Source organism: Neopsephotus bourkii, unplaced genomic scaffold (assembly GCF_033783945.1).
Source record: "Neopsephotus bourkii isolate Nb327-2 ecotype Australia unplaced genomic scaffold, CSIRO-AGI_Nbou_v1 NB_360, whole genome shotgun sequence".
NCBI lineage: Eukaryota > Metazoa > Chordata > Aves > Psittaciformes > Psittacidae > Neopsephotus > Neopsephotus bourkii.
In genome coordinates this window covers 1152935-1170982 of record NW_026900866.1, presented here as the reverse complement: position 1 = coordinate 1170982, position 18048 = coordinate 1152935, and the positions used below count along the sequence as shown (strand labels likewise).

At 39.1% G+C, this 18048-nt stretch overlaps 1 protein-coding gene across 1 annotated transcript in view; it reads left to right on the top strand.

The window, feature by feature from the left end:
* USH2A (usherin) overlaps positions 1–18048 on the top strand; it is a 375196-nt gene that overhangs the window by 340769 nt on the left and 16379 nt on the right. Inside the window, exons 62-64 of the mRNA XM_061348575.1 lie at positions 8383–8610; positions 9408–10924; positions 11952–12273. Coding sequence (XP_061204559.1) covers positions 8383–8610; positions 9408–10924; positions 11952–12273 — 2067 coding nt within the window. The remainder of the gene's footprint in view (positions 1–8382; positions 8611–9407; positions 10925–11951; positions 12274–18048) is intronic.

Here is an 18048-nt window from a genome sequence, read left to right as displayed (position 1 = left end):
TACCTGTATAAAATGGGAGCTGAAATAATGAGTTTCTTGAAGCTGCACACAGTAACACAGGGGGATATCCTGAGACTTAATTAATTAATGTTTGTAACATGATGCAAGATCCAATGATGAAAAGTCATATATAACTGCAAAGTCTTAGTTTTATGAAACAAAACTGACATTAAGTGGCATTTTCAAAGAAACTGATGCGGGGAATTCACCTGCAATCTATGTTAAGATTCAGATTGTCCTTGTACAAGACCCATACAGACTTGCTTCAAACTCTTTTTTTTTCCTCTTTACATTTCTCTTTCCCCATTTTATGGCTGTGGACCTGTACAATGGCAAAAATTGAAAACAGTTGGTTTTATAGGGGAATATTAAGGGGTTTTCCCCCTTTGTTTTCACCAAAAAAACAGCCAAACTGTCTTTTTCAGATTCGACAGAAAACAGAAACCTTCAGGTCATTTTAAGATCGGGTTGGAGAAGTTTTATAGCATTCAGAGCCACTTTTCTTCACAATTTGAAAGGAGATGCAAAAGGAGGTTTATGGCAGAGATATATGGAGTCAGAAATGTCATAGAAGAGCCGCGTGAATGCTTGAAGAACATAACTTCAAATTAAACCAAAAGCCAAAACATTTGATAATGGCAAGGGCGTGTTCTTTCTACAGCAGAGCAAAACTGATTGCTATAAGATGCCTTGAGAGGTTCAGGTATATAAATAATATGTTTTTATGGATGACAAAAATATCCCCAATTTCATTACATTGGTTTAAAATTACAGAAGCCCTTCTCTAAAACATCTGCCAATCTGGACATAACTAGAAAAAGAAATAAAACCTATTTGAGACAAAGAAGACACCGACCGCATGGATGTGGCAGTCAATTTTTTGTTCTCACAAATTTCATTCTGGACATCAGCTGATATGTCAAATGGTAAATATGGTTTATGGCGTTAGGAAAAATTTAGCATTAACCCCCTAAAGCTTCATAGTAAGGGATGTACCCCCTACCATTTGCAGGTTTGAACCCTTAGGCTCTAGCTGCTGTTTTACAACAGTACTGTCTCTTCTTTCATTTGCCATGCTGATAGACAACATAGAACAATGTTGTCCATGAGAATGTCCATGAGAAGAACAATGCTCCTAAATGTTAAGAAATAGTGGATGGAAAGTTGCTGCTCAGCAAGAGCGTTATGTGTGGTACTTATTTTAAACATATTCCTGGAGTTCAGCTTTATGAGTGCACTAGTTGTAATGTAGAGGTCCAAACCTCAGCCAGTTTGTGTGCTTATCTTTCCTAGCTTTTTACCTTTCCTGAAGACACATTTCTATCCCCTTTTATAAAGCTTCACCTGAGGGATTATTCATTCCAATTCTTCCTGTGACCAAGGCAGACTCAACGAATTGCAAGTGCTGCAATGCCTTGATGAGTTTATGCAGATCCCAGATTATTCAGTGTGTGAATTTGAAACACCACAAAAACCTCCCAGCTCAACCCTAAGGGGTTTGCTATTGTTTTGATATGATGCTGGGTTTAATATACCATAAAGTCTTTGCTGATGCATCTGCTCTATCCTCTCACTCCCATCAGCTCTCCCCAAAGCATGTGACTGTTTTCCCTGAACTTTGTTTTTGGTCAGTTCAAATCTGCCATCCTTATTTAACCTGAATGATACTTTTTGCTTTCTCCTAGATATGAAGAGCTAGACTAACTTTCTCTTCAAAATAAGACAGGCAGAAACTGAAGCAAAAACTGAATGCTATTTATTTCAGATACAGTCCCATTAGGTATCTAGTTTATAAAGAGGGCTGCTTCTTTCCTTCAGCATCACTTTCTCATGCGAAGAAATAATAAAAACGGTTTAAAGTGGAAAAATGGGGGGGGGTAGAAGGTGGAAAACTATGGGTTATTATACAGTAGGTCTTGTGAATATTGTTAGAAATAAAATATTAATGTTAGGAAAACATGTTGACATTGTCCCCTATATGGTGTCTGTAGTGGAATGTCATGTCATTGATACTTTGGTTTATTTGGTCTCTTTAGACACGCAGAAAAACCTCTTTTTGGATTTCAGTATTTCTTAGTACAAATGAGACAAATACAGATATGAATACATTTTTGAGAAAGTGGCATTCAGTAATGTTTGATGAATTTTAAATCATTATGAAAGGAGAAGAGAGGAGTTGCAAAAGTGCGACACTGTTGTCAGTTTGAAAGTGCACTGCTACCCAAAGACAACACCCTTACTGAATGTAGCTTGCTAAATGTACTTAATTTCATTTTAATGTGCAAAGCATCCCAGTTTTCTTTGTGACTGATTCAGCTACATGCAATTCACAGTTCCTTAAATGCTCTGTCAGAAAGGAGGGAAATGAATTGCAGTGTAATAGTTCTATATCAGGTATTAATTCTTGATGTTTGCAGGACGCTTTAAACTTGGATTAATGCTGTTTCTAAAGGTTTCTCCCTGGTATAGTCCACAGGCGCATGTAGAACTAGTCACACAACTGATGATTCAGTTATGTGCTGTACAAAACAGGGTTCTTATTAAAAGTAGCTGCTAGCTTAGGAAAGGACAGGAACATGGACTCACAGAGGGTAGATGACAGTGATGTTGATGTCAAAGCTACCATTTGTTTTAGAAATAAATTGCATGAACATTCTTAAAGTTGAAAACCAAGAAATTTTATTTAATACACCAGATCCAAGATAATTTTTATGGTGTATATATATATATATATATATATATATAATAAAAAAGGATCACCAGTGTGGTACATCTTACTCCTATTGAATATCTGTTGGTAAAATTATATAATAATGAACATAAATGAAAAACACATGTTGAAAGGCAATTTTTAAATTCTAAAATGAAATTCAAAGTTCTTAAAATGCAAAAGTCGAAGAGTGAATTAAAAAAAAAAGATTTTACACAATTGGAAGGAAAATAAATAATTTCATAAATAATAAATTTCTTGTAAAAATGAAAATTCTGGTCACCCCTAGGCAAGATAATTTCAGGTAAAATGATGATTCAGAGAAAACTCCAGGAACAAACTCGCCAAAAAAATGTTCAAGTTGACAAACAGGTATTTTTTATTGTGGCATCAGGTGACACAGGGGATAGCTCCTCCTAACGTGTGTCCCCGAATTCCTAAACAAGCCATCCTTATATAGTCACTAAGCATACATGTTCATTATGTACATACATGCATATTCATGAGGCTACTTATGTATTATATCATTCTTCTAGAAAGTTTCCCCACATGCATACAAAATTGTGGTGGTGGTCTCTGGGGGTCGTTTACTTCTTCCAACAATCTTCATCACTTCTGGCAGCCTTTGAAGCACACGCAGTAGATGTTTATACCAGCTTAATTGGTTTGTTAACACCACAGGCACAGCAATCATCCTGTCCTTCTACTTATCTATGAAGAACACTTTGGTCCCTGTTTGCCTCACCTTTGAGATTTTTCAGTAGTAACATGGGAATAATTTATATTCCAATCCACACTTCTACAGGAGGGGACTCAAATTACTCATGTATCCATAAGTTTTATCTTTATGAACTTGAGCATAAGGTTTTAGAAATAGAGTAGAATAGGTTTTTTAAATGAAAAAGACACAGTGTGCATGATATAAGCCCGAGAAGGTAAACAACCTAAAGGACAAGTTAGGGCTTGCACCTGAATATGAACTTAATGCACGTTTTAGGGTAAAAGCAGGGGCTAAGAAATAGTGAACATCCGTGTCAAGTTGGAAGTGCTCCCAATGCTTTGCAGAAATGTAAAGAATTTGGATTCATTGGGGAACTGGATAAGAGGATAACAACAAATGTGAGGATAAACTGAGTATCTTAGTAAAACCCCAAGCATTTAGTGTCACTTCTGTTATTTGTGGAAGAATCTGTTTGACGTCCTTGATGGAAAGTTTGAAAATTGTCATTGGAAGATGGCTGGACTTAATGTTCTCGCTGCCAGGAGACCATAGCTTTCTCCTTCCTTGCCCAGGGAGAATTCAGCATCTCTGCCTCTGTAGGCAACGGAAAGTCATACTGAATTGTCTTCCCATCATTTGTTATGAAAGAACAAGTTTGGATCCCTTCACTGCTACTACTACTATTAGCAGTGTGGGAATATCTGACGGCATTGAGGTTAAAGACTCACAGAAAGAATGAGCCAGCTACCTGCCAAATAGACATTACTGTATGAAGAGAAGATAGGGAGAGAGAAGAAACCAAAGCCTAACCTTAACATGACTGCTGATGACTTGTTGAGTTTTGATGATTACCTCTGAAGAAGGAACAGATATTCAAGCTCCCTGTTGGGCAGCTTTTCTGTGGGTCAGAGATCTTCTGATGTATCTGTCACATTTTGAACTCATGCCCTGCAACCTGAGAAGCTGGGTAAGCTGGCCTGACTTGGAAAAGAAGAGGAAGAGCCCAAAGCAACACCACTGGAAAGTGCTGCTTTATCAGATCGATAGATTCAAAGATGACTAGGTTGTGTAGTTGTATGCAGTTTAAACATTTGTGTAAGGAGTCTGCTTGTGCAGAGTGTTATTGACAGCTACAGATCAATGCTAATTTTTGATCATTTTCAAGCTACAAAGACCTCTTGACCCACTTCCCACCTTAGGGGCATTTCAAGTAGACAAAAGCAATCACAGTAGGTGGTGTAAAATCATCGAACATTGAAGACTGCACGGCCTTGCCAATGCCCAGGAGGAAGGCCAAGAGGTGGGGAGGAAGGCAGGCAGGCACCTTGTATTATGGATGCTGCTGCAATTGAATGGCATGAAAGACTATGTTAGTTTGTTTCCAGGTTTTAAGTGACTTCTGTGCTCATGAATTAAAAAACAAACAAACAAAAAATGCAATCTGAAGCATATCTTTATCAATACATTATTCATGATTCATGTTCTCTTGCTTTGAAAAATGTATTAAAACAAGATTTTTACTTTTAATAACTTTTATCCTAATTTACAGTTTGAAGACTTGAATTAGATGAGGAGTGTATTTGTGCCTGTTAACAGCTTGTGCTGCCACTGGAAGCATTTTACACAGGAGACACAAAGATGTGGTCCTCCTTGGAGTAGTGGTGATGCTGCCAGGGCTGCACAAGGGAAGAGGACTGGCCCTTTCTGTATTGTTTGCATAGAAAGTGTTTGCTGTATTATTCCTAATTTAATGAATGAATAGGTGGGAATGCTTTGCAGTAGAAGATGGAGAAAGGAGGACATGGGCTTGCTGTCCATTGGATTTCATGGTCAGATGGTCTACGAACATCTTAATGTTCATATTACAGTTTTATTTTTTGGTTTGCTTTTAGTGGTGAATGAGATCCAGACTGTTAGCAGTGTGTAAACATGGGATATATGAATTCATGGCTTTGTAGACAAAGATTGCGAGACTATTCCAGCAAAGATTTTGATTCTGCTCCTGTCCAAGGCTATGTCGTTGTCCGCTGAGGGTAAGGTTACAGTGCTATCCTATGCAAGGTAGATTTTGCTATCCTGAATTGACCATTCCAGCAGAACAGTATTTCTAGGCTGAAAGTAGAAGTCATAAAGTAATGCTTAAAATGAAGCACTGAGGCTGCCATCCATCCTCTTTTCAGCATCAGCCTTTGAGCTGAGCAAATTCACAAATGGCAATGGCAACAGTACAGGGAGAGAAACCATGGCTCTCTATTCTGGGAGTACATCCCTTCAGCTTACTTCAAAACCAAATGGAAGAAAAATACATGTAAACCATTTGCTCTTCAAGAAGTATCTGTAGGAACCTGGGATAAAAGTCATCCCTGGAAGGAATGGGTTAGCAGTCTCCAGAGAACATGATGAACTGCAGGCAAGGAAACCCCTCCATCCTTGTTTCATTTCAAATTGTGGTGAGGATTGTAAATAATTAAATCTTGGGGTTTAGTGGGAAAATAGAGGGTGATGGAAACTATGCTGGTTTTCTGATCAAGAAAAGAAATCAAGTGCTTTGTAGCCTTGCTGTAACTAAAGCCCACCCTGACGATGCAGCTGATTAGAAAGCAGAGCCATTGTTTTTTTATGATGTATGTTAGAATGCATTTGTACCTTCGGGCAGCCTCTGTGTAGCAGTTCAGGGGCAGTAATTTAATGTTGTGTGCTCTCTTCCTCCCGTCCCTACCCCCAAACCATGGATGTAAATTTTAGGCTTTTAAAAGTTCTGTTTTGAAAACCTAATAGATAACTGTCCTCATAAAAACTATTAATACAGACTACATCCAATTGTAAAGCTAATTTTAATCATGTTTTGTGCCAACATAATTTCTGATGCCAGACTTTTATGCTAAGCATGAACTTCAATTTGAGCTCTGTTCTTTAACCTGCAGTTCATAATTTTACATCCAGCTGTATCGGGTTTTTTGGCTATGGCAGTTCGAACACTTCCACTTTCAAGGATCTAAGCCATAAATGTTTATTAAAAGAATCTATAATGAAATCAGTTTTGTTATTTTTTTAATGGCTGCCTTGAGTATGTTGGATGACTGAGCACACATTGTTAATCATTAAGTACTTGTGTTACAAAAAGTGTTTGATAGTATTGCCATCTAGGGGCTGAACTAAATTCTCCATACTGAAATAAACTGTAATTGAACAGGTGCTGCTATTGACAATATACATATGTTTTTGTTTTATAGCCCACATGCTTTCCATGTTTCTTATGACAAAAGATATCTCTAAATGTCCCAGAGCAGCCAGAGCTTTTTTGTATATAATCTGTTTGAGGTGATCGCTATTTGCATTTGAGCTTACGCTTTTTTGGCAGTGATGACTGAGAATTCCTAACAAAGAATTACACTTTTTTGAATTATTAATCTTGCTAGTGTTTGTCCTGTTTAACAGAAAAGGGAATCATTTATCAGAAAAGTATGTTTATAATCTGTACTTGTGGCATCTTCAGATTTAATATTCATAGTGGTCATTCAAATGCTGTGCAATATTTATCTAAAAGACTAACTCATTGTGAGGAAATAACTATTTAAATATTTATGCTCTTAACTTTTAATAGTAAAAAATAAATTAATATTTCTTTAAAATTTGTTTCTGAGTCTGATAGCTTAACAAATGTTTAAATATTAAACAATTGGAAGTGTTATCATTTAACAATTTAATATGAGTTACTGAAACAGGGAAATTGACTTGAGCTGTTGCTGCAGGAACATGAATTCCTGCACTCCCTTTCTTGAGATCTATATAATTAATGCAAAAACATCATTAAGCCTGAGATTAAATATAGCGGTGATCAGCTGAACTCCTTTCTTCCTCGCTCCTCCAATGAGACAAATATGACCAGTCTCCTCCTCAAAACATGTTACTCCTGTTCTTTGCTAGACATGGTTTCTGTCATGGCAGTGATAATAGTGAATAACAGTACACTTGCATCGCCTGCTTGCCTAGATTGGAATTTGATATAAGGCTCGTTTTGCCTCATATATGAGTGGTTTCAGGTCTGTGTGAGACGCTATTTGGGGTCACCTGGATAAATTAGGCATGAACTGCGGTTGAAGTGACCCCTTCTGGCCATGGCTGATGTCCCTCGGTCTGCATCCCCACGCATGCCCTTGTGCTGGGATGTGGTCTGGCATAGTGGAAGTGCCGTGCTCCTCCAGTCTCTTCCCTGGCACCCAGGAGGGTCTCACCCACTTTGCTTGCATCCCCATCAGTAGTGTGGCTGCTTCCTCCAACCTGGAGAAACAGGAACGGTGCTTTGTAAGGCAGCCGGTTGCCCCACAATTGTCTTACCTCATGACTCTATCTCATCTGCCATCCTTACAAGGCAGGAACATAGGAACCATCTTATTCCCTCCCTCTCCCCTTCTTAAAAAGAAAGTGGTTTGTTTCCAGTAAGAAAATGAAACTGTGCTCTTGGAAACAATGTTGTCTATCCAGATGACAATGCTCCAAGTAGGTAGAACAAGACGGCATGCCTGTCAAATGTCATGCCTACACATAAGATGTGTAAGGATTCTGTAGGGACAGGAATCACTCATATACACAGGTTTATACACTGAATACTTAGGAGTACCGGGCACTCCCATCCTCACTAAGCAACACTCAGACATGTGCTGAATGAACTGTAAGTTATTTGCTAGCTGAGATTTGAACTCCCCAGGAGTCAGCTGCAAAGGCTCTACCATAATGACAGGTAATTTTTAAAAGCCTAAGAGTTCATTTTTGAAGTTCAATTATGAAAACCCACCATAAAAAAAATAAAAATTAATCCCAGTATTCAGGTGGGGTATTCTGCAATGCGGTCAGAAGCAACACAGAGGTCAGACCTCATTTTCCAAGTGGCATGAACCACAGATACTGATGACTTTTTTAACTAACTCAAACATCTGTATTCTTACTTCAGGGAACAAAGCATCAGGCTCATTTATTTGGATTGAAACCTTTCACAACATATCATGTTCATGTCGTAGCTGTAAACAATGCCGGGCAGGTTTCAAGCCCCTGGACATCTGTACGCACGTTGGAAGCTTCACCCGGTGGCCTGAGCAACTTCACTGTGGAAAAGAAAGAAAATGGCAGGGCTTTATTGCTCAAATGGTCAGAGCCCTCCCAACCCAATGGTGTGATTAAGGTAATCTTCATCTAGACACTTTACATGATCAGAAAAGAGAAGGGAAATGCTGGATATCAAATTAAAACATTTTGTGCTGAAAAGGACTCAAAGCCAAAGCATTATACTTTCAAATAAGACAGAAGTCCTATGTAAGCACAAGGTCCTCTGTGAGCGCTCTCTGCTTGTGGTTTTATTAAATATTAGCATTCATGTGCTACCCCATGACTGTGAACCAGATTGTTCATTTAATGTATAGAAAGCTATGCATGAGATCTTGGCATACATCAGACATGCACTGAAATGAATTTCTAGAAAATCTGGGTTTGACAGAATGTTGTTCTGAAATCTGGGACTTCTTTTAGTGCAGTGGTTTCAACTGAATATAAACATTTACCTGCAAGATTTGAAACTAGAGGGGTTCATTCTGAGGGTATTAAGAGATTTTCTCTAGAGTTAGGCTGCAAGAGTCTTTGTGCTTTCCCATGAGAGCCTCACAATGAAACTTAGTAGCAAACAAATATAATGAAAACTGTCACTAAGTGGTTTATTACTGCATCCAAAATGAAACATCATGAAAACAGGATCAAACATTCCTTTTGTATCAGTGATCTGGCTGTGTGCTGAGTGTCACTAGGAAGGAAGGGAGTTTCTGAATCACTGGTTAATAGTTCTTATCCTAGTGCAAAGGTTAAGGTGTCTTATCTACTAGTTATTGACTAAAAATTGTTATATATTTTTCCCTATTATCTTGCTTTCTGTCCCTTATTCCCTCCCTGCCTTTTTATTTTTAACGTTTTTCTTTCTTTTTTCACCAGACCTACAACATTTTCAGTGATGACAACCTGGAGTACAGTGGTTTATCTCGCCAGTTCCTCTTCAGGCGCCTTGAGCCCTATACTCTCTATAGCCTTATGCTGGAGGCTTGCAACACAGCAGGCTGCACCCGTTCTCCACCCCAGCCCATCCGAACAGATGAAGCACCTCCAGCTTCTCAGATGGCACCCATAATCCAGGCAGTAAACGCTACCAACATTGAACTGAGCTGGTTGCAGCCAATTAATCCGAACGGGAAAATAATTCGTTATGAAGTTATTCAAAAATGCACAAAAGAAAATGCTGCAGGGTACAGAGCAACAACAGAAGAAGATGAAATTGTTTTCACACAATATAACACTGAAAATAAGACATTTATATATAATGATAAAGGTTTACAGCCATGGACAAGCTATGAATATAAAATACGCACCTGGAATGCAGCAGGCTACACTGACAGCTCCTGGACAGCAGCAAAGACTAGTCAAACTGCCCCAAAAGGTCTTACTGCCCCCAGGTTATCCTTGGTATCAGTTAACCCCCAAAAAGTGCTCATCTCGTGGGCCTCCCCAGCACAGCCCAATGGTATTCTTCAGTCATACAGGCTGCTGAAGAATGATATTCTCTATCCTTTCAGCTTTGATGCTGCTACTTTCAACTACACGGATGAAGACTTACTGCCCTATTCAATGTACAGCTACATGATAATTGCCTGTACAATGGGAGGCTGCTCTACCAGTGAACCAGCTACAATACAGACACTGGAAGCAGCTCCTGCCTTAGTGGACCCACCATTTCTGCAGGCTGTCAGTGCCACTCAGATAAATGCATCTTGGGCACCTCCCCAAATACAAAACGGAGATATCACCAAGTATGTATTGAAATTAAACAATGAGGAATATTATCCTGGCAGAAGTTTGTACATGTTGGTTTCTAATCTGCAGCCTTACACGCAGTATGATTTTGCACTGGTTGCCTGTACCGCAGGGGGCTGCACATCCAGTGTATCCCGGTCAGTGATGACAATGGAGGCTCCACCACTAAATATGGAAGCTCCCAGGCTGCTTGTCATGGGCTCAGAGTCAATTGAAATAACATGGAAACTTCCAGCTAACCCCAATGGTAAAATCACAAGCTATGACCTAAGGAGGGATGGTGTACTTGTTTACTCAGGTCTGGAAACTCGGTACCTTGATTTCACCCTACTGCCAGGCATGGGGTACAGTTACACTGTCACTGCAAATAACAGTCAAGGGAGTGTGACCAGCCCATCAGCTCAGATAAAAACCAACCCCTCTGCTCCATCTGGGATGTTGCCTCCTAGGTTGCAGGCATGGTCCTCAAAGGAGGTTTTGGTGGCCTGGGATCCTCCCATCAAAGTAAATGGTGACATTAGAAATTACACGATCTCTGTCCACAAGCTTGCTGAAACAGGCAAGAAAACTTTTGACTTAAATGCGTCTGATGTTTCCTTTCTGAAGCGTTCATACATAGTGACAGAGCTACAACCATACAGTAGGTAAGTCTGGAAGACCTTGGTTGTTGAATAAATGCTGCAGGGTAATTCAGTGGACTGGCAGGCAGCTCAATCATCTCATTTAAACAGATAGTCAGGACAATGGGGTTTTGTTTCCTAAAAAGCACATAATAAAACCAGGATTTTTCTTTCAATTTGTTGTAACACCAACTATGTATCATCTTGATGAAATGCATAGGGTTGACTTAGATTGTAATTAATACAAGGGGTAATGCAGCACTTTGTTACAGACTCCGAAACCTGCAATCTTGTACTTGTGTATCTTGCAAAATGTCTGCATTCAAGAGCAAATAGGGCTTTAGCTGACAAAGTTCAGGATGGGGAGATAAAGGCCTGTTGCTAGCCCATTCACAGTGTAGCTGAGCTAAGATTAATGGAGTGACACCATGACTCTCGCTCCCTTGAGCTGAAAACAAGCAGCTTGTGCTTCAGTGAAACCTAAACCTTAAAAGAAGGTACTGGACTCTGCTACAGAAGGAACACAGTGTATAATAAAGTATATCTTTCTATCATCTGCTGCACTCATTCTTGACTATATACCTGACTTATATATTTGTATAGGCATAATTTGCGTGTTACATGGTTGATAAGTCTGTATACTATTTACATATAACTAATCTAAATCCAAAGAGTGAAGTATAATAAAGATCTATAGCTCTTGAATGATACTCAAATAATCTCCTCCAATGAATCATCATTTTGATTAATATAAAAATCAAAATCATTTTGATCACAACTCCTGCAGATAGCTCTGCTCTGAGAGCTTTTATAAGCAAGCAAATGAAAAACAATGTTTTTCATCCTACTCGATTTCATGTGAGATCAAGAAGAGTGTTCTTGGTTTTTGCTAACCAAGGCACAGCCTATAATCTGTGCATTCATACAATTTATTTTCTGATTAAAATGCTGAAGATCAAGAGAAATTAAGAAACCCTTCAGATCTCACACACATCCTACATTTGTATTTGCAGTGTTTTAATCACTTCGTTCCTGATTTATGTTCCCAAAGGTATGAAGTACAGCTCCAAGCTTGCACAGAGCTGGGTTGTGCCTCCAGTGAGTGGGCATCGGTGCAGACGCTGGAGGCACCCCCAGCACTGCAGCCTGCCCCTCTCATAGAAGTACAGACCAGAGCTGGGGGCTTCCAGATGACTTCTTCGGTCCTGTGGACTGGCCCACAGCAGCCAAATGGGAAGATTTTATACTATGAACTGTACAGAAGGCGAACAACTCAAGCCCACATAAATTTAGACCTCGCACTTGTTTACAATGGTTCTTCAAACTCCTTCAAAGATGACAAGTTGCTGCCTTACACGGAATATGAATATCAGGTGGGAACTGAAGCCATTTAGCAGCTCTGATTATGATTTCAGTACACTTTGAGAACCGTACTTCACACTTACAATGAACATATGCATCTCATTTCTAATGTTAATAGTATTGTGAAACCTGAATGATTGTTTTTAGTGTCTTTTAAACAGTTGAGAAGCTGAAAATTATTTTGTGCAAGCAATACACTCATTCAGCATTCATTTTCCTTTAGCTTATCATAAGTGCCTGTATTTCTTGTATGTTAAATATTTGTGTATTTTCCAGAGCTTTATGTGAGTAGTGTGAAATTCTGGTTCTTCAAAGGCAGCTTAATTTCATTAGTTTGTCTTTGTTTTTCCATCCTCCCCAATCTAATATGAATTCATTTTTACTTTATTATCTAAAGAGTTTCCATCAAGAGGGACTGGAGTTGTTTTCTCTTTCAGTCAGATGTTAGGATCACAAGCAGTTTTTGTGAGTGGTTCAAAAGTGAGTTTGCTGTTGATGGTTGGTGTTACTTCTCATGCACATTGGTATTTTTACTATTGTTTTTTTTACCAGGCTAATATAAACCAAGGAGATCAGTTCTGCCATTCTTTTACCTGCAATTGCTTCTTATGTCAAAGCTACATGATTTGTCACCATTTTTATATCATACAGTACTATGTACAAATATTAAGATTTCAAGTTCTTTCTCGCAGCTTTCTATAATGCCTCTGTAGGGCCCATCTGTTGGCCACAACAGTGTGAAGTCTGGTCTCCATTTACTGTAGTTTCCTTACAGCAGAAGTACCGTTACACCAGATCTTGCTACTTTAGGCATGATCTATGAAGAATGTGAATACAAGTGCAGACATGATTGAGGAGATATCAAGCATTTCAGCAGACCTAAGCTCTTCTTATTAGTTAAGAATCTTTCTTAAATAAAGAAAAACATCCCAAGTTTGAAGCTGTAGGCTGTGAGATTGTATTGGCTGGGTGATATTCTCAATTGCACCAACTTTCAGTTATCTCAGTTTTGGGGAGCTAATACCACAGAGACTTTCTGGAGCAAAAATTTGTAATTAGATTTTGACTAGATTCCTGTGGTTTATCATGCTGTATTCAAGACTTTGCTTTTTATCTTGGTTCTATTCCATAACCAGGCTGAGTTGTTGATGGGCACCCTAAATAATTTTTTTGTTTGGTTGGTTGGTTTGGTTTGGTTTTTCCTGGTGGCTATTTATTTCACCATAAGAGGTTTTTGCATGCATGTGTTTGTCTTCTTCTTATGCCACTTGCAGCAGCCCTCTGGGATCTATTGTGAGCCACTCCACTGTTGACAATTTATATCACCTGTGAGACAAGTTATTTGTAAGTATAGGGCTTGGCTTTTGCTATTATGCTGATGAAACCCAGATTTATATTTCACTTAAACTGGATATTGATTCTGCTGTCTCTGTGTCTGAGGCTTGTTTGCAGGACATAAAACTTTAAATGCAACTGAATTTCCTCCAGCAGAATGCAGATGAAATCCAGGTACTGTGATGGGACTCTCTCCAGCGTTTTTGGAGATACTGAGATTTAGTTCAATGAAACCTGATCTGTGGATCTGAAGACAGGATTTCGGAGTTTAGGTGTTTTGAGGTTGGTTTTTTTTCTGGAAACTTCAGCTGAATATTTGGGGCTTGTAAGATGAGATGCAAAAGTTGCACTGTCAGAAATAATGAAGTGACTTTGGAAGCTCATGCTGGTCAAAGGAACTATGCCCCCTAAATACTTAGGTCAGCATTGTTCAAGGAAGCAGTTCTTCAAGGGCCAGACTCATAAGTATATTAGCAGCTGCTAGATTTCAGTGGGTTTTTAAGGTGCTTACTGTCCCATACTCAGAAATAATTACTTAGATCTTTGTCTTTTCATAGATTTAGATATTTTCATTTTCTAGAGCATTTGGCCTTTTGGGTATTTGCTAGAATGCTGCCTGAGATCCTCAGCTGTATTGAACAGATGCAATTGTATGATTTCCTGAAAAAAAAACATCTGACTTTATAATTCATGAAGTCTAATGTGTTTGTGAGTGTAATCTTCTGATTTCTGGAATATATTTGAAACAGTGTAGGCCCTCCTCAGGAATTATTGAGGGTGGTATAGCAACCTATAGAGACAGACCTGTTTTTTCAGCTAAGGAAAGGTACCTTTGAACAGAAGCTTGTGGCAGTTAGTGCTGTTCTGCAAAGCAGAGCACTCGAGTACAGTGTGATTTCCAGCCAAGTGCAGTGTCACTCCCCCACAATTGTACTTAATGGTGTACTTTAGGTAGCTTCTTTAGATTAATAGCTTAATGACTTACTGGTCTAGGACACATCCTTATTTCCATTTGGCAGGCACAGAATGTGTAAAAGAAAGAAAAATAAAGTAGGATTGTCCCTTTTCAGAAAGTTTTATGGCTTCCTGCAAAGGTTTATTCTCTGAGGACTACCTGGTGCACCAAGACAGCCACTGTGGGAGGCACAGCATCCCTCTTGCTTGTAAAGCATGCTTCTCACACTCCAGTTACTGCAGCCAAGTGAAGGGTCTAGGAAACGTCCCAAAATATACCAGAAAAAATATGTTTTAAGTCTTGTATATTGGACTCTCAAAGAGAAAATTAGTCATATTCTGGCTTTGGAGAGATAAAATAGGTGCAAAGTCAAGAAAATTAAGGAAGGATCAGCTACATGCAGCGCAGAATATGGAAGCACTCTTGGTCACTTTTCAGAGATGACAAGAATTACACTTGGTTTATCAGCATGTCTGTGAAATCACTGGTGAGCTCCAGTTTGTGCTTCTTAGTTACTGACAAACAGCCCAGTGACTTCTGCAGCTTAAAACAGAGAAAAACTGGTTTTCTGACTAACCAGTGATAGCCAGTCACTTGTTTGTAAGATCCCTCATATCTGGCTCCTTTTCATCATTTTAATTCACCATTTCTTCTTGTGGCCCTGACAGAAAAATGCAGTACAAAGTAGTGACATAAAATAAAATGCAGTTCTTTTTTGCACTTCCTGCTTGTTATCCCCTCTTCATCTTGTTTGGAAGAGTGTTTTCTCCTGCAAGATTTGCTACGTTCCCTGCTTCCAAGTAAAGGGAGATTCCCATACTACACCTGCATTAGGCTACTGAGCTTGACCTCAGATTCTGAAAAGTAAAGCAGGCAGAACCACATTGTTTCACTGATATAATGACCATACCCACTCTAAATACCCTTTTGCAGAATGAGATACTTCATTTCTTCTGGTAGAGGACACATAGTAGGGAGAAGGGCCTTTGAAACCATGTGATTTTGTTCATTAAACCCCACTTCAGGCACTATATTTCTGTTGTGAGTACCATCCTAAATTCAGGTGCATTAATGTTGCAAACAACCAACATTAAACAAACATCAAAGAAGAAAACTTCATTTGTTTGTTCATTTAACTCAATATGACTGGATTTGTTGGCTTCCAAAATTACTTGTGAGACTGCTGCAGCACCACTCTTGCAAGGCCCTTCTTGATAAATTGTGATTCTGACATATTCAAAACCATGGCAAGCTATCCTTTAAAAAGACATTAGTGTGAATACCAAGGGAAAATACTCTCCAGGGCTGTGGATGACTTGATATTATTTCCCTGATTGTATCTTTTTATTTATGAGGCATAATTTCTGACTGCAGAAAAGAAAACTGAAATGAGTGATGACTAACTACAGCAAGAGTAATAAATCAGAAGAGGAGAAAGAAGTGGTGATTTTGATCGAATCTATTGAATTAGCTGTTGCCCTTAGCCATTACAGGTATTGGAAAGACCTTTTAATATCTGCTTATCTCTCTCATGGGAACTTGGTAACTATCTCATATACCCATAGGAACAAATTATTTAATTTTCTACCTTTTAGAGTTAAACCTGTTTACATCTTTTATTAATTACTGATGTTATACTGTATTATATGAAATGGGCTTCCTTTAGAATTTGCTCATTTTGCTTAAGTCCCGAAGTGTTTGCCTGTTGTATTTCCCTTCCCCAGAATGGGTTTAGTAGTTTTATTATGAGCATTTGATCAGTGGAGATGAATAGCAATGGTAAGAGGCTCAAATTATCTCAGTGCTAGAAGCCTGGACCTAAAATCTATCCTATTATAGGTTTATGTCCTCCCTAAGGATGCTAATAATTTTGAGGAGGGAAAAGTATGGATATGAGGACAGGCAATCAGAAAGCACACATTTGTTTACTACCTTTTTGTACCTGTGGCCATGAGTAGATACTTTCTTCCCTTTGCCTTTTTGCTCTGTCCCCCATAGACTGCAACCACTTCTGAAACTTTCTACTTTGATAATACCTGCCTGACACTGATGTGAATACATTATCCTAATACTAAATGCTAAATTTCAGCGGACAAGCTTTGTGCTCTGAGCTGTGCTGATGTTGCATAAATAACTCCAAATTACTCATGCTGCAAGTCGGTCATTTCTGATGAGAAGGAAGACTTCTGAAGGGTGCTTCAACTGATGGCAAGAGGGAACTGCTCTGGTTTCCTCTAATTTTAACCAACCAAGGTTACGGTCTCTTCAATTTTCTTGCAGACTGCTCGTTGATCACATCTGAGAGTTGGGTTCTGCATTTCTTAACTTACTGATGTTATATCTTATATATTCCTAAAATGTCTTGCTATCTTGGAAAAGAATTATACTGTGAAAACTCTGCATGTAGGGTTAGAAACTGAACAAATCTGAGTCAAGAAATCCAAAGCAAAGTCTCAAAGTGGTGCTGGGTCTTTGCAACCTCCATGAAATAACTAAAAAGAAGAGAGTGGTACAAAGTTTCCTCTGCTACTGTTTGTCTCTCCTGGCATGTGCCAAGTAGTGTGCCAAGCATCCTTCTAGCAAAGACCAGCATTGACATAGGTGTGTGCAGCCCATGGGTGCCCTAAGGTCAGAGACCAAAGTCAATACATGACTGCCACACACAGGAGTAAGGACTTACGTGAAAGGCTTGCTCTGACCTTGAGGTTCCCCAGAACCTATGGCAGTACTTAACTGCCCTACAGCTCTTAGCAGTGCTCAAAGCCAAAGGTAGGTAGTGACTGATATATTGATATATATTGATATACATTGATATATAATATATATTGATATGTTGATATATATTGAATAAGACAGTCCACCCTTCTGCCTGCTTCTGCCTTGCCTTTATTTTGGCAGCTTCTTCATCATCCCTTTTTCATCATGGCAAGGCCACAGTGCCCATCATCACTTTTCTTCTCCTAGTGGTTTTCCTCTGTTGCAGTGTTGAAGGAGCTGTGGAATCCTATACCTAGCTGTTTACCTCAGTTCCCATTAGTACCTCTTGCATGAAATAAATATCTTCACATACTATCTCAATTTGATAAAAGAAAATGTCTTTTTTAGTTTAAAACATAGCTTCATCAGTGAGAATCTGGATTTCAAGAGCGTTACAGCACATGACCCTGTGTAGCTCAGGGATGGAGTAAGTCATGTAATAGGCTTCTTCCGTTGTCAGCATCTACAGTACCATAATATGTTTAATCTATGCCTGCAGGCTGTTGTGTTTTTGTTGCCCCCTGTGGAAGGAGGTTTTGGTCAGCTTTACTAAGCCGGACAAGGCTGGGCTTACTGTGGTGAGGCTGTGGCCATCTTCTCAGCACTCCCCTTCCTAGTCCTCATAGGTTTTTTCCGCTCTTCCTGCACCGATGGACCTTGAGGTTATCCTGTGCTCATTTTGAGCAATGGCTGATTTTCCAGGAGCAGATTGCTGGTTTCTTCCAGGAGCAGAGATCTG